The sequence below is a fragment of the Vicugna pacos genome, chromosome 20, assembly GCF_048564905.1.
Source record: "Vicugna pacos chromosome 20, VicPac4, whole genome shotgun sequence".
Taxonomy (NCBI): Eukaryota; Metazoa; Chordata; class Mammalia; order Artiodactyla; family Camelidae; genus Vicugna; species Vicugna pacos.
The window spans coordinates 15,771,423-15,798,571 of record NC_133006.1 but is presented as its reverse complement, the minus strand read 5'-3'; the positions used below and the strand labels follow the sequence as shown (position 1 = coordinate 15,798,571).

At 44.2% G+C, this 27,149-nt stretch overlaps 1 protein-coding gene and 1 long non-coding RNA gene across 2 annotated transcripts; both read right to left on the bottom strand.

Annotated features, from left to right (window-relative positions):
• Positions 1 to 245: 245 nt before the first annotated feature.
• GUCA1B (guanylate cyclase activator 1B) lies at positions 246 to 10,090 on the bottom strand. Its single transcript, XM_006202006.2, has 4 exons — positions 9,790 to 10,090; positions 3,771 to 3,920; positions 2,236 to 2,356; positions 246 to 1,422 (listed from the first exon to the last, which is right to left on the bottom strand). Exons 1-4 carry the CDS (start codon positions 9,991 to 9,993, stop codon positions 1,295 to 1,297), a joined length of 603 nt encoding a protein of 200 aa, XP_006202068.1. The 5' UTR covers positions 9,994 to 10,090; the 3' UTR covers positions 246 to 1,294.
• An 8,665-nt stretch (positions 10,091 to 18,755) lies between these two features.
• On the bottom strand, positions 18,756 to 20,516 carry LOC140687589 (uncharacterized). Its single transcript, XR_012061981.1, has 2 exons — positions 19,180 to 20,516; positions 18,756 to 19,060 (listed from the first exon to the last, which is right to left on the bottom strand). It is a non-coding gene; the product is annotated as an uncharacterized lncRNA (long non-coding RNA).
• Positions 20,517 to 27,149: the final 6,633 nt, after the last annotated feature.

Sequence of the window (27,149 nt, the reverse complement as noted above, 5' to 3'; positions counted from 1 at the left end):
TGGAGGTACTGGGGACTGCATCTAGGACCTTATGCATGCCAGGACACGCTCTACCACTGAGCTCTACTCTCTGCTACATTTATTTCTAAAGGAAGCTTTATATACATGGACATCATTCCCATGAAATTACAGGCTCAACAAGTTAGTTTTATTCTTCACATATCAACACAAACACATATCTATTCACATGAGTTCCTTTTCTGAGTTCTTCAGCACCCGCTGTAACCAGAGCGACTGCTTTTTAATCTAGTTTCTGTACTGGGATTGCAGATAAAGCTTGTATGACAAAAAGAATTCCACATCTAAAAAAATAATAATCTGAAAACAGCGTGTCTAGTCCAACCGGCTCCGCGTGCAGATGAGATAACCGAGGTTAGGGAAGGGAAGTGGCCGTCTTAGGTCACCTAGCTGATGGAGGCAAAGCCTGGCCTAGAACCCAGGGTGGCAGGTGCCCAATTCTCCCCAGAGACAGAGGAAAGTTTTCTCCGTCCTTTAAGGAGACACATTTGGCTTGTGGGCTTGTGACTGAGATTTGTGGAGGGTCCATGCTGGGGGGTGGGGGTTGGAGAGGTGAGTGTGAGGATGAGGGGTGGAGAGGGGAAAGAAGGGTTGGGGTGGTGGTGGCAGGTGTTGGTGGGGTGCAGCACCAGGGCGGGGCTAAAATAGCCCCTTTAAGCACAACTGACCCCCCACTAAGGGCAGGAAGACCACAGCCTTTCTTGTTGCAAGTTTCCCTACTAATACCCCTGGGGAGGACAACTTGTAGAGGAAGAGACAAGAGCCCTCCCATGAACACTCAGGGTCCTGGGGGGATGTAATTATTATCCACCCCTCCCCCCAACTCCTACCTTTCCTTCAGAGTCAACATCACCTGCCAGCCCCTCCCTTCTACTAATCAGTTTCGCACTGTGGGGCATTCTCATTGCTCATTTGGTCTATGGGACCCTCCCCACCTCTCAGTTTTCCCTGCTTACAGCTAAGAGCCATGTAGGAATTTGTGGGAGCCCCACAATCACCTAGCCAAAGCGTAGCTTTCCCAGGAGCCACTGAGAGGGCAGAGGAAACCAGTTCCCGTCTCCACCCCGGAAATCCTCCCAATGGACCAGACCCTATTGACTATTTTAGACCAATGGCCCCTCCCCTCCCCACTCAGCCCCACCCCCTGCACAAGGGGTGCTAGGAAGTCCAAGCCAGGATGACAGTGGGCCTAAGCTGGCCGAGCCAGGGAGCCTCCCTCTCCTCTGGAAACGTGGTGAACCTAGAGTCTTGGAGGGCTCCCAGGGCCCCAGACCCCTCAGAACATGGCGCTTTTCCGCCTCGGCTGAGAGATCCAGCTACCGGGATTCAGGTCCATTTGCAGCATCTTCATCACCCACTTGTCACGACGGGCACCTTCAATGAACTCATTCAGAGACAGCTGGCCTGAGCAAGGGGTAGGAGAGACGGTCATGGGAATGGGAGAAATGGGGGTGGGGGCAAGAGGCAAGGCCTTGTCTCCTGGGATGCGCCCACACCTCTTACACAGACAGCCTGCAGTCTCAGGACCTAAGCTTGGGCCTTGTCAATTCTCCCATTCTCCGGGAATCTCCTGGAAACTTCAAGGGTTTCTTTTTTTTCCCCTTTATATATATTTTTATTGAAGTATAGTCAGTTTACAATGTTGTGTCAGTTTTTGGTGTACAGCATAATGCTTCAGTCATACATGGGACTTTCTTTGCAAATGGATTAAGTTTTACTTTTGCCCAAGGGGCCCTCAAAATGTTCTTGAGGGCTCTTCTGGGGTGTTCCCAGCCAGCTTCCTCCCTGCACAGCCTGGGGCCAGGGCTCTCAGCTATGGAGAGGAGAGTCCAAATAGCCTTAACAGTGGCTCTTACTTATGTACATGACCCCATTTATTCCCTTCAACCATTCTTATACCCATTTTCCAGATGAGGAAACTGAGACCAGTCTGAGGGTAAATGGAGCATCCCAACCTTCCTAACTCCAAAGCTCCTCTTTTTTCCACTACACTTGCCTGGCCTCCATCAGCAACTCCAACAGGAGTGTTAATCACACGCACAAATCCCCTGTGTTAGTGACACCCTTTGTTATTTTATGTAACCCTCTCCACACTCATCACACTGTTGGGAGGTGAAGGGCCTCCCCTAACTAAGGTGAAGTGGGGGTGCTCCACAGCAGGCAGCTCCCCCCCACCCCCCGGCCACCTCCCGCCAACATCCTCTCTGCCCCTGTTACCATCTCCGTTCTCATCCACCAGAAGGAAGATCCTGTCCACGACCTCCTCGGGCGTGAGCAGCTGCTCTTGCTGCTCGGCCTCCGTCTCCACCCTGCAGGCTTTCTTCAGCTTGTAGATGGACTGCGGGAGAGAACCCGGCGGCATCCACGAGACCCTGCACGCTCCTCCCCCTCCCCCAGGACCCACGTCCCTCAGCACCTCCTCCCTAGCGCTCCCCCCACCCCCGCTGTGCATCTGAGGACCACAGGACCCTGATCCAAATCAAAAGTGACCTGTGCTAAGGCTGCTCCCACTGGCCTAATTCCAACCGAGGTGTTAGCCTTCACAAGATGCCTCCATCCCTATGCCACTGCTGTTTCCACTGTAAGCGTCTTAGCCAACACTCAAAACCTCTAATGAGGGATGCGGACAGCACAGTGATGGTCTAAACCATCAAGATTCAGAGAGGAAAAGATAATTTAGTGTACTTACGGATGTGTGTGTATGTGTGTGAAATAGGATGCCGGGAGATACAGGTGTTTGGATTGGAGGGAAAAGAACAGGATTCTCCTTTGCCCTATTTCCTCTGGCAACGAGGCCACGTTTGAAAGTGAAATAGGGAGGAGACAGAAGAATGTGAGGATTATCCTTAGTCCTTGGCTGGGCGCTCTCTGAGGACAGACGCATGCCTCGTGGATCTCCTCTGGCCTTACCTCCCAGCACAGCGCCTGGCACAAAGCTGGCCCCACTAACAGTGCTGGGGAGCTTCAGGGGTTACAGGCAGCCCAGCGCCTCCCGGTGGGTGAACTTGGACAAACCACACAACTTCCGTGGGCCGATTTCCTTATCTATAAAATGGACCGACAACCGCCACCTCGGAGTGCAGTTCTGGGGAACACCAGGTTCCCGCAGGTAGCGTGCAGGGTCTGAGCTGCAGGACTTCTTCCCCTGGCTCATTCTTGCTAGCAGTCCATCAGCTTTGCTAACCTTTGCAAAGAACCAACTGTTGTTTTCGTTGACTTTTCTTGTGCCTTTGTGTTCTGTTTCATTAACTTCTGCTCTTTATTAGCTCCTTTGTTTTTCTTTCTTTGGACTTAGTTTACTCTTCTTTTTTCTAATTTCTTGAGATGACTTCTCAGAGCATTGATTTTCAGCCTCCCTTATTTTCTAGTATATACGCTTTAAGGCCACAGATGTTTCTGCAAGCCCAACTTGAGCTGCATTCCACGGGTTTTGTTATGATTGCATTATTATTCAGTTCACAATACTTGGTGTGTACGTATGTGTGTGTGTGATACTATTTTTTGATTTGTGGAGCATTAGGAAGTAGATCGCCCAATTTCCAAACAGATGGGGATTTTCTTGGTCTCTTTTTGTAACTGGTCTCTAGCTTAATTTCACTGGTTGGAAAGTGGTTGGAAAGCACACTCTGAATAATTCCAATGCCCCTTCCCATCCCCAGCCCCAGGGGAGGGGCCCCCACTTTAGTGGCCAGCACTCAGCACCCAGCAGTGCCCAGGTGCCTGCCCCGCTCCCCCTACCCCCAGACACTGACCTCCACGATGTCCAGCATCTCTAAGCGGTCGATGCAGCCATTGCGGTCCTTGTCATAGATCTTGAAGGTCCACTTCAGCTTGTGCTCCAGGGTGCCCCTCAGCACAAGGTTCAGGGCTGCCACGTACTCCAGGAAGTCGATGGTGTTGTCCTGCATTGGCAGTGGGAACTATGAGGCTCCCTCCCACCCGGAGCACAGGTGTGAGCCCTGTTCTAGGCCACCATCCCTACAAACTCAGGACTTCGCCTCTTCCTCTTGTTCCGTGTGCCTCTGCATCTGTGCTCGTACTGGTCTCCACCCTGAGATCCATTCCCAGACTCCATGATCACTCAGTCCTACCTGTCCTTCAAGGCTCAGCTCAAGGGTCCCCTCCTCCAGGTAAGCCTTCCTTCTTATACCACTTCAGCCCCGGTGATCTCTCTCCCTCTTCTGACATTCACAGCACCTACCACTCACTCTACGGTTCACTGCTTCATTAAGTATGTCCCATTCTCTAGCTACATCATGTGCTCCAGGAGGAAGGAGAGGGCTTTACATTGCTTTTGTTCCTCTTCCCTGCCTAGCTCAGTGCCACTTCCACCCAGAGTCCCGGTCTCTTATGAGATTTTTATGAATCAGTGAAGAAATGATTGACTTAAGTCTGAATTTGAGACTAACGTAATTTTGAAAGGAGATTAGAAAGCAGGACCTCATGCATTTCCGGGTAGGGAGCTCAGGTCTCCAGATCAAAAATTGGAATCATTAGCTCCCCCAGGAGTGTCTGTCATTCACATGACTTTGTAATCACAAATGGCTTCACTGGCCCAGAGCGCCTCTCTCCCACTGGGTCAGGCTACTTGGAAGCCTCAGTCCCAGATCAAGGGGTGTCTGGGTGTGCAAGGTGTGAGCAACAGGAGAACACGGCCGAAAATGAGGGAAATAGCAAAAGCCCAAGGAAAAACCAAGAAAATAAAACAAGCCCACCTCAACACCTGAGGAGTTTTAGTCAGCATCCTTCAGGTGATTCCTCTGGTCCCCAACACTCCCCACCATATATTTACCTAATTGAGGTCAGACCAGCTATAGTCTTAGTTCCTGGATTTTTATTTTAAAATTGCCCATGCCTTCAAAACTATTTAAACTTGTCCTTTTTTTTTTCTCTCTTTTCTTTTTGAAGAATACTGCGCAGTCCCTCTTAATGAACATGGCTTTGAGATTTAACATTACACAATGAGCATCTTTGGGCACATGTATGTTTTCTTACGTCTCTAGTAATTTCTGTAGGGTACCTTCTTAGCAGTTGCTGTTTGTTCCTTTTTCACCCACTGGTCTTTAATGCACTGTTTTTGTAGGTACACAGCTCTATGGGTTTTTAAAAATTGAAGTATAGTTGACATGGAGTATTATATAAGCTCCAGGTGTACAATATTGTGATTCACAATTGTTAAAGGTTATACTCCATTAATAGTTATAAAATATTGGTGGTATTTCCTGGGTTGTACAATATATCCTTATAGCTCATTTTATATTTAATAATTTGTACCTCTTAGCCTCTACCCCTGTATTGCCCCTCCCCTCTGGTTCTACGAAATTTTGTAGGTGTGAGTAACTATCAACACAAAGAAACTCTCTTATGTTACCTCTTAAGAGTCACATCTTTCTCCCAACCATAACGCGTGGTGACCACTGATCTGTGCTCCATCATGATAATATTTTCACTTTGGGAATGCTATGTAATCATACAGTAAGTCATTCCTTTTTTCACTCAGCACGGTGCCCTGAGGTTCATCCTAGTCTGCACGTGTATCAACAGTTCCTTTCTTTTTATTGCTGAATGGTGCTCAGTTGTTTGAATGGTCCCTAGTTTGCTTTCTGTTTGCTCATTGAAGGTTATTTGGCTTGTTTCTGGGTATTTTTCTGCCAGCTTTATTGAGATGTAATTGCAGAATAGCCTTTTAAAGGACATTGTGTGAGTTTAAGGTGTACAATGTGATAAATGGTTGTTCTTTAAAAGGCTATTTTTATGAGTAATTATTATTTATTAAGCTTACTAAAATAGAACTTATGTTTCTTTTTTAAGAAGAATTGAGTAGGAAGATGTATGCAGAATGGCTGGTAGGGATCATCTATTTTACATACATCATCTCCCTCAGGTCTGTTATCCCCATTTTATGGATGAGGAAACTGAGACTCAGGTTGAATAAGTTGCCCAAGCAATTCCCACCCAGCAAATGGTAGAGTCTTTCAAGCTACATGCCTTCTCCGGTTCATCAGATGCGGAGAATTTTCTTTTCTGCAAGGTCTATTACTGCCTAAAAAATGAGCCTGATGTCTAGCACCGAGGGGAGAAAAATGAAAACAAAACCCCAAAACCACTGACAAATCCCTATTCTCCAGATCTCTAGATTCCCCCACATTCTCTGTCTAGAATCTTCTGTTTTCAACATCCTGGCTCAACATGAAACGGTTTCCACAATGACCCCCTCGCCTTACACGAGGCACATTGTGAAGCAGCCCCTTCCTGACAAGTGATCTCACCTGCGAGTTTACTTCAAACCCCGCCCCGCCGGACCAGTTCTGGAAAGCTTCCAGCTGGGGCTAATCTCATCCGCTGCGCCCAGGCCCTTGTCAGCTTCAATTACTCATGGGGACCCAAGATGATGGAAATGCCTGTCTACTCAAGAGCTGGAGCAGAAGTGACAGGCGTGTGATCTGCTGTGTGGGATTACCTGCCTCGTTTCGTCCTGAATTGGCTGCTTGTGTGAACCAGCCCTGAACCCCCAACACTTATTACGTAAGGATCCCGAATGATATTCGAGCTTCACCCTCCCCTTTCTTTCATTTCAGTACATCACAGGCAAGCACCGCGGAGGAGCATTACTGCCCCACCCGGAGGGGGAGCAGCAGCACAGACCAGGTGCTCCTACCTCCTTGCCTCCACCAAAACCCTGGTTCCCCCACCCCAGATTTTGACGTGTGAGCTAGATCTATGAACTCTTTTGATTTGATTTCCCCCAGGAATCTCAGACCACTTGCCCACAACCGAGCCCTGCTGATATAAAGACTGTGCCAAGGTGGGAAGTGGAGTTGGATATGTGTTTGGAGACACAGACTAAGTGGGAAGAGAAAGGAAAGAAGGCTCAGCCCCTGACAGAGGAACTGAAAACACCTGCTAGGAGAGTGCTTACTTACGGCAGGATGCCAGCTAACAAACAAAGAAGGGACAGCGGAATTAGAGAATTATGAGTGGATGCCCAACCCAGTAGATGAACATTTAATGAGTAACAGGATAGTTATTTAGTCTCAAAGTACCTCTCTCTGAGATGCTGATTAATCACAAAGGAAAAAGAGTCACTTTACAGAGGCAGGAACTGGCAGAGGCCACATAACCAAATGATTGAAGTGAGCCACTCCATTAATGGAACAAACCAGCATCATATGCCCCCAAGATGATGCACGAGGAGGACACAGCGTCCCTTCTGGGGCATTTCTGCCAGAAGTGCAACCCAAATCTCTTCACAAGGCAAGGCCAACCCAAATAATGGACCTGCAGTCTTCAGAAATGTCAGTCAAGTAAGATAAAGAAAAGCTGAGATTAAAAGTTTCAGGGAACTAGATTCAATACCTTGTAGTAATTTATGGTGAAAAAGAATATGAAAACCAACATAGGTATGTTCCTATATGACTGAAGCCTTGTGCTGCACACCAGAAATTGCCACAACCCTATAAACTGACTATACATCAATAAAAAATATATTTAAAAAAAAAAAGTTTCACATTAGGGGGAGGTATAGCTCAAGTGGTAGAGTTTCTGCTCAGCATGCGCAAGGTCTTGGGTTCAATCCCCAGTACCTCCACTAAAAATAAATTAACTTAATTATCTACCCCCAAGATTAAAAAAAAATTTTAAAAAAAGTTTCAAATTAAAGGCTAAGGAAGAGACAGGACAAATAAACGCAATATGTGATCAAACAAACAAAAAAGCTATAACGTATGTCACCAGGATAATCAACCAAGCTTGAAAATGGGTTGGCAATTATATGATAGAGTTTGTTAATGTTGAATTTCTTGGTTTTGATCATTTATTAGGTTAAGATAAAGACCTTAGTCTTAGAAAATACACACTAGAATACTTGGGGTAAAAGGGTGTCATGTCTATAATTTTTGCTAAAAATATAGGTGTATATTTTTAGGCATGATATACACACATATGTACATGTTAGATATTACGTGTATGTACATATACATGTATAATACATTACACACAGAGACTGGTAAACCAAGTGAGGCAAAATGTAATCAGTGGGAGAATTTGGATAGATTGTACATGGGAGTTACTTGTACTATTATCATTTTTCTGTAAATTTAAAATCATGTCAAAATTAAAAAGTTATTTTAAAAACAATTGATGAAAGAGGGGAGGGTATAGCTCAAGTTGTAGAGTGGATGCTTAGCATACACAAGGTCCTGGGTTCAATCGCCAGTACCTCCTCTGAAAAATAAATAAGTAAACCTAATTACCTGCCCCCTAAAAATAGATAAATAAATAACAATAAAGCAAAAAAAATTTTAAACAATTGATGAATATTATATGCCGATTTATAGGAAGAGATGAGGTATAAGAGGTTCAGCTCTATTACTCCCAAGGGCTTAATAACTCCTTTTAGATCTTGAATTGTTATTATGTTGACTTTTAAATGAATATGGAGAAGATTGATATGATTATCTAGTGAGCCTTGCCATATACGGCCTGATTATTTACTTTTCTTATGACATTCAACACTTCAAAAAAAATTTTCTCTCTTAAAAAAGGAAAAGGAAAAGACAACCAACAAATAGCCGTCTGTGCAGGAGCACTTTCCTGGGACTCAGGACCCTGAGTATATGATCTTGGACAAATCAGTTCACTCCCTTCTGCTCCAGTTTCCTTATCACTGCATTTGGAATAACAGCCTCTGCCTGTTCCCTCCCAGGGCTGCTGCGGACTCAGAGGAGCCCATGGAGAGGAGCTTGGGGAAGTCTGAAGCTCACTTGGGGCCCCGAGAAGGCGTTTATCAGGGTTCATCTCCACGGAGGTTTCTGTTGCAGGGAGGACGGTGACCCCGCCCTCTCACCCCGAAAGGCGCTGGGATGTGCGCTGGCTGGTACCAGGGACAGGGTCGGACCTGAAGCAGCATCCCAGTGACTCACTCTAGAAAGCGAAGCTCTCCCCGCACAAAGAACTGGGGTACTGACGCTTTCTCCAGATTAATTACCTAGGTCCAGTCCACGTCCCCCTCAACTGGGGGGACTGAAATAGGTATTTGAGGCAAACCCAATGGTTTAAAGAATTACAGAGGCGTTGGACTGGATGGCCTTAAATAATGAAGGGGTTTCCATTTTTAAATTCAGTTCCCAGGGTCATATTTACAAAATATATTATCTTCTTAGCTCCTGGTGGCATCCACGGACTTGAGGAAATCCCCTGGGTGGATAATTGTATGGAATCTTTCATGGCTTGAAGAGCAGAAAGGGACTTTTGCAATAATCCGTCCAACCTCCCAGTCCCGGCAGGAGCCTCGTCCGCGCATTACTGGAGGGAAGAGCGGACCGGTCTCACTTCGAAGGACCCCGACAAAGGGGCGCTCATGAGCTGTGCCAAGATCCTGGGTCCGTTTAGCACCGCTCTGGAGTCCCTTCAGAATGACCGGGGCTCCGGAGGGCGTGAAGAACCAGGTTCTCTGGCTACAGAGGCCTGGCCATAAATACACGGAGAGAGGCCTGGACCGTGTGCCTTTCTGCAGAGTGCCTTCAGCTCTCAGGAAGAGGAAGAGGAGAGCGGAGAGATGAAGAGGAGAGCGGAGAGGTGGAGAGGAGAGAAGAGAAGACAAGAAGGAAGAATGATGGGAGAGAGGGAGACAGAAAAGGCGAGAGGGGATTGGAGAGGAAAGTAGAGCAGGAGAAGAACAGGCAGACTGGGAGCCGGAACTCCCACCGAGGATGCTCCTTTAGCTCAGGGATGAGACCTGAACCATCGGTCCTCCCCTTCAGGGCGCCTTACCCCATTCCTGTCGAAGGCTCTGAACATGCCCTCTACATACTGGGTGGCCTCCTCGTTGCCTGCGACCTTGAAGAAGCGCTTAAATTCGTGCATGAAGAGCGTCCCGCTGGGGCACTCCTCCAGGAACTTCTTGTACCACTCCTGCAGCTCTGCCACGTCCACCGCACGGCTCTCCGCCTCCTCCCAGCTGAACTGCTGCCCCATCCTGGAGCCCAGAAGGTCAGGGAGCAAGGGTCTGTGCCTCCTCCCTGGCTTCTTCCTATCGATTCTTTAGGCTCTGGCCCTCTTCCTCCCTCGCCTCTGCTTAGCCAGCTTCTTTCTTCATCGTCTCCTGTCCAACTGAACAGGATGGGCAGTGCAGGGAGCTGGTGGCAGTTGGGCAGGACCAGCCTAGCTAAGCGCCCTAAGATCATTAGAAGATTCCCCTGGAAGGTCCGACCTCCAGTTGGCTAAGCTCCCCTAGCCTCACCCCTCCCTTTCCTCTTGTCAACCACTCAGCTAAGCTGATTCTGAAGATGGAAAGGGGAGGAAAACCGAGAAGTAGGCAGAGGGAGGGAGGAGTAGTGAAGACGAGTTGGGAAGGCAGGCTGAGACCCTCCCATCCCACATAGGCTCCCTGTCGCTTTCCTTGGGTACCACGCTGCTCCAGAATCTATGATGTGAAGGGCTCTGGCAGAGCAGCTCTGTCCCCAAGCTAACTCCGTCCCCAGTACGATATCTGAAGCTCCATCACAGATCATGCCCGTGAGTCTAAAAAGTTTTCCATTTCCCAATTTAAAGTACAAATGCTTCTCTCCTACACCCTCCACCCAAGATCTATCAAGCGAGCAGGGCTTTTCCCACTTTTTCTCCAGAGTGACCATATGAGGAGGATCTGGGAGTGGGGCTTGTATCTCCGATGGCTCTTAATTTTATATTAAAGATTTATGCAAAGTTGTTTTTGAATCAATTCTAAACTCATGTTTATTTTAACATAACATAAAAATGACCCCACCAAGAAATCAGCAAACCTGGAGCACTGATTTTTTGAGGAGATTTTAGGGTCAGTCCTTCCCTGGTGTCTCACTGCCTGCCTGCCATTGGACGTTCATGCCCGAATGGCTTTGTCCATTCCAGGCCCGAGCCCCCACCCTCAACTCCCTGCCTCCATAGGTCCCTCATCTCTCAAAGTTCTTCTAACTTCCTTGCCATTCCTGAAGGAGGAAGTGCACTTCCTGTGTCATCTTTTCAAGTACTGATGGGTTTTTCTTTCAAATCAGACATTCCTCGGGGTCTGGAGAGGAGGGATGGCCTCCTCCTTGTTCAGTTGTTGCCTCCACCTTTTTCCCCTCAAAAATGCCTGTCGTTTTAGGGCCATGTCTGACTCCATCCCCCTTGTACTCATCCTTGGAGCCATCATTCACTGGTGACATCACTGTTCGACTTAAAGCATCAGGAGGACATCAGGTCCATCCCACCCTCTGGCTGCAAAGGCTCTTGATCTGTCCAGTTCCAAAGAGCTTTGCTTCCACCCCACCTTGGACCCATTCACTGTGGCCCCTGGGCCAGCAGCTGCAACATGTGGGAGCTTGTTAGAAATGCAGGTTCTCAGGCCTCCCTCTCCTAGAAGGAAGAATTTAGGGGATGGTGCCACAACCTGTGGGGGTTTAAAAAAATTTTTTTAACTTCTTTTTGTTTGTGTGTGTATGGGGGTGGTGTAATTAGGTTTATTTATTTATTTTTTAATACAGGTACTGTGGATTGAACCCAGGATCTCATGCATGCTAAGTATACACTTTACCACTGAGCTATACCCTCCCCCTCCACAGCCTGTGTTTTAACAAGCCCTCCGGGTCTTCCAAGGCATCTGAAGTTTGAGAATCACTACTGTTGGCCTTGCTACCATGAATTTTTCTACAGAGCATCTGAAACATTCAGAGACCAACATCACCTCTCCGTCTACTCATTCGAACAGCTTCACTGCTCCAACTCACCAGCCTTACTGAGACTTCCAACCTGTTGATCTCTACGTTTTTAAATATCTGTCATAGCCTCACTTTCCTCGTTATGCTTCGCCACGGCCCAGAACTCTTGTCATTTCCTTGCCAAGACCTGGTCTTTTCTCCCCACTCTCCCTCTGACTATTCACTTGCCCAAACCTGAAGTTGGCTGTGGCCATCCGCCAACGATGCACTGACACCCCGTCGGCACCCACGAGGCTGAACACAGCTGGAGAAATTCAGAAAATATGCTGCAGGTAGTACCAGACAGTCGTTCTGCAGGCTCTCCTTGGCTGACTTTACCTTGCCTTCTTGGAGGTGACTATTTCATGGCGCTTTCTGCCCTCAGAACTTCCCCTTGCGCCCATGTTCAGCTGATGACTTTGTCACATACTTCATTTCACAGAGAAGTGGGTGCATCAGACAACCTCCTCATCCTCCACCGCAGACACACCTCCCTGCACCGGGCTCACACCCTTTGCCTCTCTTCCTGATTTGATGGAGGCAGCGTCCCTCTCCCCGCGCCCCACCTGACAGCTCCTCCGCCTGTTGTCTGGATGTCACTTCCCTTTACCTGCTCAAGCCCTGCACGTCCACAGGAGCCCCTTTCTCTTCTGCAGCCTCCATTTATCCATCACTAATGGATCAGCCCTGTCTGCAGACAGACTTACCTATCACCTTTATGAAAACAAAATAAAACAAAACCCACATTCGGGGTCCCGTCATGACTTTCCTGGGCCTGCCCACTTTTGCCTTCACAGGTCATAAGATAAATATGGATAATTAAATATTACAAAAGTAAATATTAATAATGCTATTTTATCACTCATTGGTATAAAGATGAATATAAATAACCCAGTCCAGTCTAGACTATCTTATATTAATTCTTTCTTCTGATTTTAAAAGAAATTAAAAACATTTAAAAGAAATTGAAGATACTGTGGGCCCAGGCCCTGAGCCTACTGGGTCCCTTGGCCCCGCCGAGAACTCCTGTCCTCGAGCTACTGTACTAACTGTGGCTCCCTTTACAACGAAACCACTCGTGGAAGATGTTACTTTCTGAAAATGGCACAGCAATAGACCTGGTCTCACATGTTCATCTCATCAAGGGGAAGAGTCTGTTTCTCCATCTCTTCAACTTGGATTGGACTTTGTGGTACCCAGTGAAGAGAATGGGCAGAAGTGTCACCATGTGACTTCCAAGGTGTGGTCATCAAAGGTGATGGGGTTTGCACCCGGCTCTCTTTCAGGACCCGTCCTTGGAACACGGCCACCATGTTGCGGGGAAGCCCAGAGCACACGCAGGGATCCCGTCTGACAGCCAGCTTCAACCACCAGCCATGTGGGTGTGGGAGTGAGTGACCCTAAAGACGACCCCAGCCCCAGCCTTCCAGACAACCCAGCTGATACTAAATGGAGCAGACAGTGTCCCCACAGAGCCTGGACCAAACTGCAGCTCTGCATTCAAAGTGGATGTCATGAAGCCACTAAGTGCTGGGTGTCTCTTAAGGCAGCGATAGACAACTGAGCATGTTTTGCATCATCTTCCTTTCTTATTCTCTCCTCAACTTACTCCAGCTGGAAGCTCATCCTCATCACTCTGTGGAGAAGACTCTACAGTGGGGACCAATGACCTACTTTTCTTACTCAACCTGCCAGCAGATTCAGCACCGCTCTCCGGGTGAGTCCTTTCTTCAAACATTCTAGATTTCAAGGACCTTCATGCATTGATCGGTCCTGCTGCTGGGACTGCTCTTCCCCAGACCCTCACATGGCCCCCTCCTTCTGGACATCCTCCCCTCCCCAGAGAGAACTTTCCCAGCCTCGCCTCAGGTAGCTACTCAAGTGACTCTGACATTACTTACTTTACTTGCTTCATAGTGCTTTACTGCTTCTGATCTTATTACCTTTCCCCCCATTATGTCTTTCCCACTAGTCTAAGGTCCTTGAGGAGAGGGACTTTGCCATACACACTGCAGAATTTCCAAAGCCTAGAACAGTGCTTGGCCCAGACAAGGAGCTCGAAGCCTTGTTAGGTGACTGAGCAAAGTGCTTGGCATAGTCAGTGCTGAACTCATGTGAGCTAGTACTTCTTAACTTCACAGGACAACTGCTCTTGACTCCTTTGAGAGTGCCTGGGTTAGCAGGGCTTTGCTGATGTGAAAAGATCCTGGGACTTTAGAACTGGAAGAGGCCTCCGTGCTTTTCAACCTTGTACCTGTCTCATCACATCTGAAGACAACACCCGCCAGCAGCCGCTGTGGCTCCGTGTGAAGGTGGTGTCTTCCCCGTCCGGCTCTTGAGTTTATTGCTATTGAAGCAACAGTGAGGAGTGGTTAAAGGACAGCACCTGTGCTCAAGAGAGTGTATGAGTGAAATTGAACTTGATTTAGCCTCTGGCCGAGGAATTGAAAATTCAATTGGCTTTTCATGTGGGTCAGTTGCCCATGACCTGCCCTTAAATACCGCTGAGCTGTTGAGGTGTAAATATATCCTTTTAAAGAGGATTAGGATTCCGGAGAGAATGATAGCTTGACCTGAGTAACACAGTAAGGATTTAAGGAGTGTAACTGACCCTGCAGGGCCTTCCTAGGGGACACCCCTCCCCCTGTGCTCTGCTGCAGCTCCTCTCTGGAGCATCTAGATAACAGTATCTCATGCGTATTTCCTGAGATCTTCAGATGCTAAAACCACCACCAAATGGAATAAATTAACTCCTTGATGATCATGAGCACGTAGTTCCCAGACCTTCTGGTGCCCAAGGATTGATCACCATTAACCAATATGAAAATCGTGCACAGCTGATCGCACACCCTGGGACGCCCCTCCCCTCCTTTAAAAATGCTCAGCTGCAATCCTCCAGGGGAATTTTGGGTTTTTTGGGCAGGAGTCGTGTCTTCTTGTTCGGACCAGCGATAAACCTTTCTCTGCTCCCAACTCCAGCGTTTCGGTATTTTTTGGCCTCACTGTGCATCAGGCACAGGAACTTGCCTTGGTTAATGATTTGGAGGAGCCAGCCTAGGAGTCTGTGCCCATGGCAGCCCCTTCCCTGGGTCCCCACTTCGCTCCGGGGACCTGGGAGGAAGTCCCCCTGACAGGCGCCGGCCGCCTGGGCATGAAGTTGTTCAGAGCCGAGAAAGGTCCGGAGCTGCGTCCACACTCGATGTCGCTTGCAGGTGAGTCCCTCCAGCTTGCTCACGCAGGCTGGGAATTTTCTCCACTCCATCTGGGCTCATTCCCTTGTGGGAAACGAGCCACTCTGGGTCTTTTCTCTTGAGAGCTGGGCCCATCTGTTTGGAGGCCTCCCTCTGGGAGTGGAAGTGGAATTCTTAGATTTCACCTCCTCTGATTTTCTGTGTGACTGTAGCTTATTTGTTGTTTGTATTTTTGTGTGTATCTTTTTGGGGTGAGCCACGCTGGCTTGAGCAGGTTGGGAAAATTCTACCTGCTCCACCTGGGCTCCTTCCCTTCCTGGAAGTGAGCGGTTCTGGACTTGCTGGGAGCCACTCTGGGCCCATTCGCTTTTGGGAGGCAAGCCACTCTGGAAGCCTCCCTCTGGGAGTGGAAGTGGAACTTTTGAGGCTACGCCTCACTTGATGTTTTGTTTGTGGGACCATGTGTGTTGTCTGTATGTGTGTCAGTGCCTGCACTGGTTGGTTAAGACACCGCTGGTGAGTAGCGGGGCTGGCGTGTGACGACACCAGGTTGTCCTTCCCTGTTTGCTGGCGGAGCATTGGTTGGGATTTTCCCTTTCTAGCCTTGGTCCTTCGTTCAGCTTCATCTCTGATGGGGCGTAGGTCGGGGTTCTTCCCTTTTGGACTGACGGGGCCTTGGTTGGGAATCCCCCTTTTTGGGGCTAGGGGACTGTGACTCTGAGACCGTTCTGAATTGTTATTTGGTTGATATTTGACCACATTGGCCGTGAATAATTAAGTATGGATGATCAGAGCGCTGTTCCATCTTAGAGTCCCTCTAGGGTGTATTTTGCAAATTGATAGATGAATGAAAATATTTTTTATTGTAACACTGTGGGCTCAGTACTCCCTGAGATCTGGAGAACAATGGCCCCTCATGGCTCTGCTGTGATATCAAAGTGGGCCTTCTGCAGTTTGGCTTTTAACTTAGAGAGAGGTAGAGAGAGAGAGAGAGAGAGAGAGAGAGAGAGAGAGAGTGTGTGTGTGTGTGTGTGTGTGTGTGTGTGTGTGTGTGTGTGTGTGTGTCAGTACTTGAGTCCAGATCCTATTCTCTCTTCCTGCTTTTGCTGAAAGTGAAGCATATGAGTGAATGATACTTGTCTATTACTATTATTTCTTTAAATTGAAGTGGATATTTAGGAACTGGAAAAAAAATTCCTGAAAATAGCCTAGATGGTTGGGTTTTCTGTAAAAGCTGTTAGAGGAGGAATTTGCATTCCTCTTCCTGTGCCTTTGAGATGCACATGATCTACCTGGGTGCTCAAGAGGGGAAAAGGGTTTTTTTTTTTAACTCAAGTAAAAAAACTGAGATCCCTGATTCTGTCTTTATAACTTGTAAGCGCTACTTAATTGACTTAAAAGTAAGTGCTTACAAATTAAATACTTCTAAATATAAAAGAAGGTACAGCAAATTTCAGGTTCCTGTGATCTAGGAAATATTTAATACTGAATTGATTATTTGTTGTTAAAGGTAGTTTAAGCTTGTTGGCATCGACTGAAATAAATGCACAGCCTAAAAGTTGAGTTATGTTTTATTCAGGGGACATTTCTGAGGACTCGAACCCCTTCAAGCCCAGGATGACAGCCTCTCAGATGGCTCTGAGGGACTGCTCCGAAGAGGTAGGGGAGGAGCCAGGATATATACGAGTTTTACAACAAAGACCAGGTAGTTGGAACATTAAAGATTACTGCTAAAGAAAACCAGACATCTCAAGTTAAAGAATTTAGCACTTTTCTATGTTTGGGAAGGTGCAAATGTCTGGGCTCATTGAAATCACTGCTTTGACAAGCACCCAACTGTCTAGGGCCAGTGTCCTGTCCTTATTCTGAGTCCCTCAGAGGGCACCAGCGTGGGTGGCTGTGGAGGTGCCTGCTAGTCTGCACCTAAGCTCACTGTGGGGGTGGCAGCAGCGGCTACTGACTTGATGGCTTCAGCATCCTTTGTTTACTGATAATGGCTTGCAGTATTTTTCATTCACATTGATATAATCAATACAGACATGTCTTTTATTGTACCTAGGTTTATTGAAAGTCAATAGGTTCATACTGCTTCCATTGCAGTTTGTCAGCAGAAAGAAAAAAATTAACTGGGTTTGATGAAATTTCTTATATGTGAATTAAATGCAAATGAGAAAAGCTTTTGGGTGAACTCTTTAGAAATACTTGTTTTAAGAATGTCTACTAAAAATTCTCTCCAGATAGTTGGCAACATGAAATTTTAGAGTTATGCTAAATTAAATTAAATAATGGAAATTTATTGAATAGTTGAATAGCTAGGTCATTCCAAACAAAGATACTGAAACATTCGCTAGAAATAAAAATTTTTAAGAATTGAGGATTCTAATTTAAATATGTAATTAAAGCTACTAAAAATAATGGGGGAAACATTTTGCTATATAGTAGGAGAGTAGGATATATGTTTTTAGGAGAAAAAAAGTATGAGAAATAGAATTGCATTTTGTTAAGAAATAAGTGATGTGGTCCTAGAGCTGGTTGTTTCTAGATGGGAAAAAATAAGACAAACTAATATGGATACAGAATGTTGTGAAAAGTTTGTAGAAGGGGAGCCCTAAGAAAGGAGTTTTGTGCATGGTTGGGCCGAAATAAGATTAAACTGAATTAGGTAAATGGATTTTGTTACTAAAAGTAGGCTGGTGCAGGACTAGATCTGGTTCTTCTCTTAGAGAACAGATTTACTTAGAATGCTTCTGATAACAGATTGCGTGAAACTTTTTAATAATTTTGACAAACTTCCTGTCAAATTCTAATTAAAGTTCTTCTAACTTCAGCTAACTTTGGGATGCTTCAGAGGGCCTCTGAGACATCTCAGAGAAAAATATTTAACTAGGATTGGCCTGTATGTTGAATCACATGGGAAGCATTGTGAAATAAGCCTTCTCGGATTATACAGTAGATGTTAACATGGACATTCTAGAAATGATAAAAGGTTTCTGGAATTTAGATGTGTCTTGGTAAAATGGGATCAGTCATAATTCTCGTCGTTAACTTAATGCTGTATGTCACAGCAGCTGGATTAAGCTTCTTGTCAAAAACATTGTAATGAGACCTTGCCTTTTTGGGTCTTTGTTATTGTAGACAGTTAAGCTGATGCTTTGCAGAACTGCTTCACCTTTGAGAGGACTCATGAAAATGATTTTTTAACAAGTACAGTTTTCTTTAGATCATAATGCTGAGCTGGGTAAGATATTCAAGAAGTCTAATAAACTGATTTCAGAAAACTGTTAGTAAAATGGAGTGATTGCATGGGATTGAGTGAACTGACGAATATGGTACAGTTTTTTGGGGTTTTCTAAAGTATTAATAGCTTTTAAACTGTTTTCTAATTGAAACATTTACCAAATATTTGTCTCCCTATCAATATTGCCCCCAATGTTTAGGATAGAAAGAGAATTCTCTCATGGAGCTGTCACGGAGCATAACTACTCATGGTGTGTAACACTGCTTGAAGTCTGTTGCAAAAAGCACATGCACAATGCTTGTGCGAGAACTGGGTATAAGTGATAAAAAGTATGGCCTGAAAGGTGTTTCCCCATTAACATACCCCTGAGCCTGTTCAGGGTATCCAGTTAGTTGTCCCCCAACATGGATAACTAGGCAGACAGAAAGGAGGCCTCAGACATGATCTCAGCCTGGGGCAGGAGCTACAACCCGCGCATCAAGGGACAGATATTTTGATCATCAGTGTTTTCTATTGAAAGATTTGTAATCAAAAGGGGAAATGATGGAAAAATCTGTACATATTGAGGTGTGGGAAGTCATTCTGGCCTGTGCATGGTTTGACTCAAACTTTACTGACCAAAGCAGCCTGCTGCGTGGCCTTTGGGACTTGCATTGTACATCTTGTTTGGCCTTGAGGAGGGGGATGCACTTGAAAGTCTGAGTGGAGTAGCTGTGGTTCAGACCTCCAAGGTAAAACGAGGTGGCCATTGCGGATGTGATTTCAGACGTGTTCCTGGGTTGTTGAGAACTCGGATTTTCTGAGCTGTGTCAGCCTCAGGACGCCACTAGCCGTTCTCAAAGCGGTGTTGCTGGCAGATGGCAGCTGCAACCTTCTGACCTCAAGGTCTCCTCTTGTAGCTTAAATTTTTACACAATAAAATTACTTTAGATCAGGTGTTAGCAGAAAAAAGGAGATGTGTAGTGGCCAATGGCTCTTGTTATACAAATGTTACCACCACATTGAAAGTTAAACCTACTCAGATAAAAGTAGACAGCTGGCTGCAAGTCTCCCCCACAGTGCCAGGTCCAGACTGGTGTTCAGCTTAGTCTCCTGAATTCCCCACGGAGTGAGCTCTAACGACAGAAGACTCGGATCCAGGACTTGGAACTCGGGAATATTTCCAACTCAGTATCCTTTCCCCAGTCGAGGTGGCCCACACGCCACGTTTCAGCAGGAAGCAGCCCAAGCGGTCATCGCCCGGTTCCCCGAGAGAATGGGGGAGGGATGGAACAGGATTAGAGGGTGAAACCGAGTTCCTCTGCTGAGTTCATGGCTGACATCGCTTTCCAAATACTGTTCCCCTTCTTGTCCAATCAGTTCTCCTCAAGATTGAGGAGTATCAAAGAAAAGGGGGGAATTGTAACCCAGCAGGACCCTGTGGGGTCTTCCCGGGACAGACCCCTCCCCGTACCCCCTGCTGTAGCTCCTCTCTGAAGTACCCAGATAATATCTTGTGCATATTTCCAGTTCTTCAGATGCTAAAAAACCCACCACCAAATGGAAGGAATTAATCACTTGCTGATGATGAGCACGTAGCCCCCAGACCTCCTGGTGCCCAAGGGTTGATCACCACCAACCAGTCAGAGAATTGTGCACAGCTGACCGCGTTCCCTGGGCCGCGCCTCCCTTCCCTGGCCTTAAAAATGCCCAGCTGAAACCCTTCGGGGAGTTCTCGTGGATTTTGGGGCACGAGCCACTTGTGCTCCTTGTGGGCCCAGCAATCAACCTTTCTCTCCTCCAAACTCCGAGGTTCCAGCCACACCCTGACTGTGTGCTGGGCACAGGAACTTGCCTTTTTTCACAGAAAGGCAGGGTTAGGACTTGAGCAGGGATTTTCACCTGGGATCTCAGGTGTTCAGCCATAAGCCTGGCTCCAGGAATAAAGAAACGCTTGAGAGCAGCACACTGCTGTCCGTGGGGCCCTGCATCGGCCTGACCCGGAGCCCTGCTGCTAACCGGTTGCCTCCATGTCAGCTCTCCTGTGACCCAACAGGTCCCTCCTTGCTGGAGCCGCAGCTCTGCTGTTACTGCCTGAGACAGTCAGGACCCATGTCAGCCTTGAGACCACGGGGTTATGCTTCTTGCCTTTATTCATACACATTTATATCTTTTATTCCTTAGATTATTTCCTCCCCTGGTCAATCTCTTTACCTCTAAGCTTTAAGGGAAATGAGTAGTACACTGCTTACGTGCAAGGGGAAGTAAACCTAGATTTCAGGTTTGAAAGGTCTGCCTTTAACATGTGGGCATCTGAGTACATCCTAGCCTTTAAAAGTGAGGTTCTGAGGCTAAGGCCTTCATCACAACCTGAACTCAGACTGTTTCACATTTTTGGTCTCAGTTTCATTGTCAACTGAAAGGGTAATTGAGTGGACAAGTCATACTTGGCTTTCTCCCCTGTAAACGGCAGATAATGACAGTAATTACTTTATTGAGTTGTTATAAAGATGCAAAAAGATAGCGTCTGTAAATGACTGTGTAAAATGCCCGGGATAATGTACTGGTTATTATAATAAGCATGCTATGTGTTTTCTCATCTAAATTAAACTTCACAGCTACTCTAAGGTAAGTATTAGCCTCACCTTGGAGATACCGAGGTCCTTTCCAGCTGGTTGTTAAACACTGCAGAACACAGACCCCTTGGAGTATCATCACATTTGTATTGCCTTCTGGAAAGAGCTGGTTTTTGTTAAATGTCTACTATCTGCCTGGTGCTGGGTGAGGTGTTCTATAGGTTTTCTAATCCTCCACCCCTCATAGGTGTCATTTCCTGCACTGTGCTGATGGGTAACCTGAGGCTCGGACAGGGTTAAATAGTTTGCCTAAGTGCACAGCTGTGAGTGGATTTGAGTTCTTATCTGACTCAGGCCTGTTTAACTCCAAAGTTCGTATTTTCTCTACTCAGCTACTCATGAATGTTATAGTAAAAACTAATTTAATAATGTAAGAAAGGAGGAATGGTAGCTGCCAAATAGACTAATGGTTTAAAATAATTGCTTTATGTGTTTACTGTGGCATCCCTAAGTGGCCATAGGACATATAAGTAACTTCTCTTTGAAAGCACTGAAACAAGTCACCGAACAATATTAACCCGTAAAGGTCAACCAATAATTTAAAACCGATTTTAACATTATTTTATGTAATATGAAAAGAAAGGATACTTCAGATCAGAGGAAGTAACAATGAACTCAGAGCTACACCACAGTAAAAAAAAAAACCCATCTCCCTTCCTACCTGCCTTCTGGTTCATCCTAACATCAGGTCCACTTTTCTTTCACTGTTTCTCATTCCCACTGTGAACAAAAAGCAAGACAGGGGCATTAATTCTGATTTTCAGAATATGCATTTTACTCAGGAGACTCAATTTAAAAAAAGTTGCTCAGTCTATCAAATAAAGAAATTACCTTGTTTATATCAAAGAGTAGGTTTCACATATGCCAAATACTTCTGTCAAGGAAATCCACTAATTTTTGTGGTATGTGTAGTTTAATTGTGTATGTCTTAAAACAAGATTTTAATATATAATTTGAGTGCTGACCTAGTAATCTGGCTTATAGGCTACTTCAGTTTGTAAACAGCTGGAAGTGGACATACACGTTTAAAGGAGCCGTCATAGAGAGCCGTCGAAGGCAGGTATGCACAAGTCATTCTAGTAGTGATTAATATTGTCTGTTATTTGACACAACACTGTAAAATGATTATGAATCAATAAAAATGTTAAAAAAATATTGTCTGTTAAATATAGATCCACATCTTTTTTTTTTTAATTTATGTACAACATTTTTTGAAGTTTTAATGGAGGTCCTGGGATTGAACCCAGGACTTTATGCGTGCTAAGCAAACGCTTTACCACTGAGCTATAACCCACCCCCCCATATTTATTTTTAAAGAATAATTTCTTTCAAAGTGAAAATGAGTCACAGTTGCTCCTCTGCTAGGTATAGTTACCATCATATTGCTCGTTTTATTGCTGGCTCTTACTCCTGAGGCTTATACCTGGGATAAGCATGCTTTAGGCACTTGTGAATGACACAGTCAACAACTGAATTGCAAACAGAACGAGGTCACAGGGCAGAAGGCTGTAATTCTTTTCATATTAATGATGGTAATACAAGTCTGATACACAAGCGGTGTGCATTCACAGCACTGCTACCTGACAGCAGGTCGGGAAAAGAGAACAGGGACTCCACTTTAAGAGGGGGAAACTGTGAAGTCATAACTACCCCATAGATGTGTAGGAAACCACAAAAGACATGGACCCAATTCTGCTGTAGAAAGAAAAGGCATCACTCCCTTGGGGTTGATACACCAACAGTTTCAGCCCATTGTAATCTTGCCTCTTTCAGAGCTTTAACTGCTATTTAATTTTATGGAAAAGTAGACATCTCCAAACAAAAAGAGTGCTATTCACCAAAAGAAAGAGGATTTATCAATAGGGAACTTAATTAGGAGAAATATTTGTGCCTTGCACAATTTTCAAAAGCCATTATTCTGTTCAGTTTTGGGTATTTACTACAGTGCTGGGTGAAAAGTTAACAAAAGAAATGCTTGTTGAATAAGTGTATTACAGGATGAATGAAACGATACAGTAATTTCCTGAGTTCAAATTCCATTCTAGTGAGGCTTTGAGGCAGCACTGTAAGGGTTCGGGCTACAGACGTCACAGAGGTGTTGGATCTGCTGCAAAGTATATCCATTTTCAAGAATACAATGTTTATGTAAGGTGAAGTTGGGATGCGTATGCCAGCCAGCACAAAGGCAACAGTCAAAAACTAACTGCTCAGTGTTAAATTTACCAAATTAACCAAAGGTTCTTTCTAGGTACCTCAAAAGAAAAGAATGTGTGAGGAAAATTTCACTCACTTTCAGATGAATGAAATGATACAAAATACAATTGGTAAAAGCTAATAATTGAACAATAGCAGAATAACAAAATCGGAATTTGATTCTTCTGGTGCAGAGTGGTCAAAATAGTTGGCTCACATCTGCTTGAGTCACAACTGAAACAATGACATGTATAAAAGAACTGATAAAGTGGTTCCTGCATGATTGTTCAGTTGTATCGTAAAAGTTCCATTCCCTGCTTTCAACTGCTCAGGGCCTGATCTCAAGAGAGCAGTTAGGTGGACATGAGCGAAACCGTTGATAAAACTGGAGTTGGATTGGGTCTGTGGATTGCTTTGGGTAGTATGGCCACTTTGACACTATTGATTCTTTTGATCCAAGAGCACAAGGTATCTTTCTAATTCTTTGTGTCATATTCAATTTCCTTCATCAATGTTTTACAGTTTTCAGAGTATAGGTAACCTTCTTGGTTAGGTTTATTTCTAGGTATTTTGTTGTTTATGATGCAATGGAATTGTTTATGCCAGTTATAAAATTATAGTTTTTGAAGTGCAAAAATGAATGAAGGGCTGCAAATGGCAAAATATCCTTCTATTTTGTGGGTGAGTTGTATTCTGTTGCATATGTGCTACATCTTCTTTATCCATTCATCTATTGATGTGCATTTGGCATGCTTCCATGTCTTGGTGATTGTAAATAGTGCTGCTGTTAATAGCAGGGTGTATGTATCTTTTTGAATTAATGTTTTTGTTTTTCTCCGGTATATGCCCAGGAGTGGAGCTGCTGGGCCACGTGATGTTTCTGTTTTTGGATTTTTGAGAAACCTCCATATTGTTTTCCATGGTGGCTGCAGCAATTTATATTCCCACCAACAGGCTACAAGGGTTCCCTTTTCTCCACATCTTTGCCAACATTTGTTATTTGTGTTCTTTTTGATGATGGCCATTCTGACAGGTATGAGATGGTGTCTCATCGTGGTTTTGATTTGCATTTCCCTCATAAGGGGGATGCTGAGCAGCTTTTCGTGTTCCTGTGGGCCATCTGCATTTCCTCTTTGGGAAAAATGTGTTCTGTTCTTCTGTCCATACTTTAAATGGGTTATTGGTTTGCCTTTTAATTGAAGTACAGTTGACTTAAAATTGAGAAACCACCACACACCTGTTAGAATGGTGGCAACACTAAATGCTGATGAGGATGTGGAGCATCAGGAACTCTCATTCATTGATGGTGGGAATGCAAAGTGTAGCTACTTCAGAAAACAGTTCTTAGTTTCTTCTTGACTTAAACATATCCTTACCATATAATACAGTAATCCCATTCCTAGGTACTTAACCAATAGAAATAAAAATATATGTGCACACATATGTATGTGAATGTTCACAGCAGTTTTGTTCAAGACAGCCCCAAACTGGAAACAACCCACTCCATCAAAACGAGTGAATATATAAACAAATTGTGATATATGAATGCAAGGGAAAACTGCTTAGCAATTAAAAGGAATGAAGTACTCACAAATGTACCATTATGGATGAATCCGAGAGCACCAGACTAACTGAAAAGAAACTGACCCAAAAAGCTATAGGTGATTTCAAAATGCAAATTACAGGAACAGGAAACAGATTAGTGGTTACCAGTGGCTGAGGATGGGAAGGGTGAGAACTGACTGCAGAGTATGAATAAACTTTTTGGGGTGATATCAATGTTCTAGATCTTGATTATTGTGGTGAGTATGCAATGTATGCATTGCCAAAACTCATCAAACTATATGCTTAGAAGGAGTAGATTTTATTGCATAAAAATACCTCAATAAACTTGCCTTTTACAAAAGAAACTAGAGATACATGAACTAATCGTAATGTATTAAAAAAAACCTGGATAATCTGGATCCTGATTTACATAAACAAACTGAATCTTACCTGGATTGCAATTTTTTTAACATTTTTTTGAGTTATAGTCATTTTGCAATGTTGTGTCAAATTCCAGTGTAGAGCACAATTTTTCAATTATACATGAACATACATATATTCATTGTCACATTTTTTTCGCTGTGAGTTACCACAAGAGCTTGTATGTATTTCCCTGTGCTATACAGTACAATCTTGTTTATCTATTCTGCATATGCCTGTCAGCATCTACAAATTTTGAAATCCCAGTCTGTCCCTTGCCACTCCCCGCCCCCTTGGCAACCACAAGTTTGTATTCTGTGTCTGAGTCAGTTTCTGTTCTGCATTTATGTTCATTTAAAAATTTTTTTTAGATTCTACATATGGATTGCAATTTTTATAAACAAAAAATGACATTTGTAAGACAACTGGAGATTTGAACATTGACTAGTTATTTGATATTAAGAAAATGATTAATTTTTTGGTGTGCTAATTGTATTATGGTTATAGTTTGTTAAAATAACTTTACTGAGATATAATTCACATACCATACAATTCATTCACTTAAAGTGTAGAGTTCTGTGGTTTTTAGTATATTCACTGAGTTGTGCAACCACCACAATCAACTTCAGAACATTTTTAACATTTCACAAAAAAACGCCTGCATTCCTTAAGGGTAACTATCCAAAAACCCTTACCTCCCAGCCCCAGGTAACCACAAATTGACTTTCTGTCTGTATAGATTTGCCTATTCTGGACATTTCATCTGAACAGAATCACACATATGTGGTCCTTTGTGACTGGTTCCTCTCAGCATGTTTTCAAGTTTTACCCACGTTGTAGTATGTATTGGTTCTTAGTTCATCTTTATTGCAGATAATTATATAATTATCCATTATCTGGATATACTACATTTAAAGTATCCTTCAATTGGTGGAAATTCCAGTTTCCAGTTTTGGGCTATTATGAATAATACTTCTATGAAGGTTCATGTATGAGTTTTTCTGAGGACGTAATGTTTTCATTTTCCTTGGATATGCACCTAGAAGTGGAATTGGTAGATCACATGGTAACCATGTTTAATCATTTGAAGAGCTATCAGACTGTTTCCGAAGTGGTCGTACCATTTGACATCTGACAGCAATGTATGAGGGTTCCAATGTGTTTCTACATCCTTAATATTACTTATTATTATCTTTTTGATTATAATTGTCTAATTGTGTGTGGTATCTCATTTTCATTTTGAATTGCATTTTCTGATGGAGAATATGCTTATTGGCCTTGTGGATACCTTTGAAGGAATGTCTATTCACACCCTCTGCCCATTTTAAAAAATGGTTTGGCTTTTTATTATTGAATTATAATAGTTCTTCATATATTCTAAATACAACTCCCTTATCAGATACATAATCTGCAAAAATTTTCTCCCATTCTGTGAATTGTCTTATCATTTTCTTGTGTCCTTAGAAGCACCGAAGTTTTAAATTTTGATGTCAAATTTTTTTTCTTTTGTTCCTTGTGCTTTTGGTATCATATCTAAACTATTGCCCAATCCAGTGATTTTTCCATATCATTCTATAAATTTTATAGTTTTAGCTCTTGTATCCACTTTGAGCTAATTTTTGAATATGGTCTGAGGTAGGGGTCCACCTTCATTCTTTTTCATGTGGATACTTAATTGTCTAAGCATCATTTGTCGAAAAAAATTATTCTTTTCCCATAGAATTTCCTTGAAGTTATTGTCAGACATCATTGACCATAAATGTGCAGTTTCATTTTTGGACTCTTCTATTCCACTGATCTATTTTCCTGTCCTTATGCCTACCCCACATGGTCTCAATTATTGCAGCTTTGTAGTAATTTTTGAGGTCAGGAACTGTGAGTCTTCCAAGTCATCTTTTTCAAGGCTGTTTTGCCTATTCTGGTTCTCTTGAATTTCTTTTTTTTTATTATTATTTGGGGGGGTGGAGCCGGAGGTAATTAGGTTTATTTATTTATTTAATGGTGGTACCGGGGATTGAACCCAGGACCTCATGCATGCCAAGCATGCGCTCCACCACTTGAGCTATACCCTCCCCGCTCTTGAATTTCTATGTGAAATTCCGCATGAAATTACTGCACTTACGTAGATTTTTTTTTATGGATTCCTTAGAGCTTTCTATATAGAATGTCATCTACAAGTAGAGGTAGTTTGTTTCTCCCTTTCCAACATGTATGT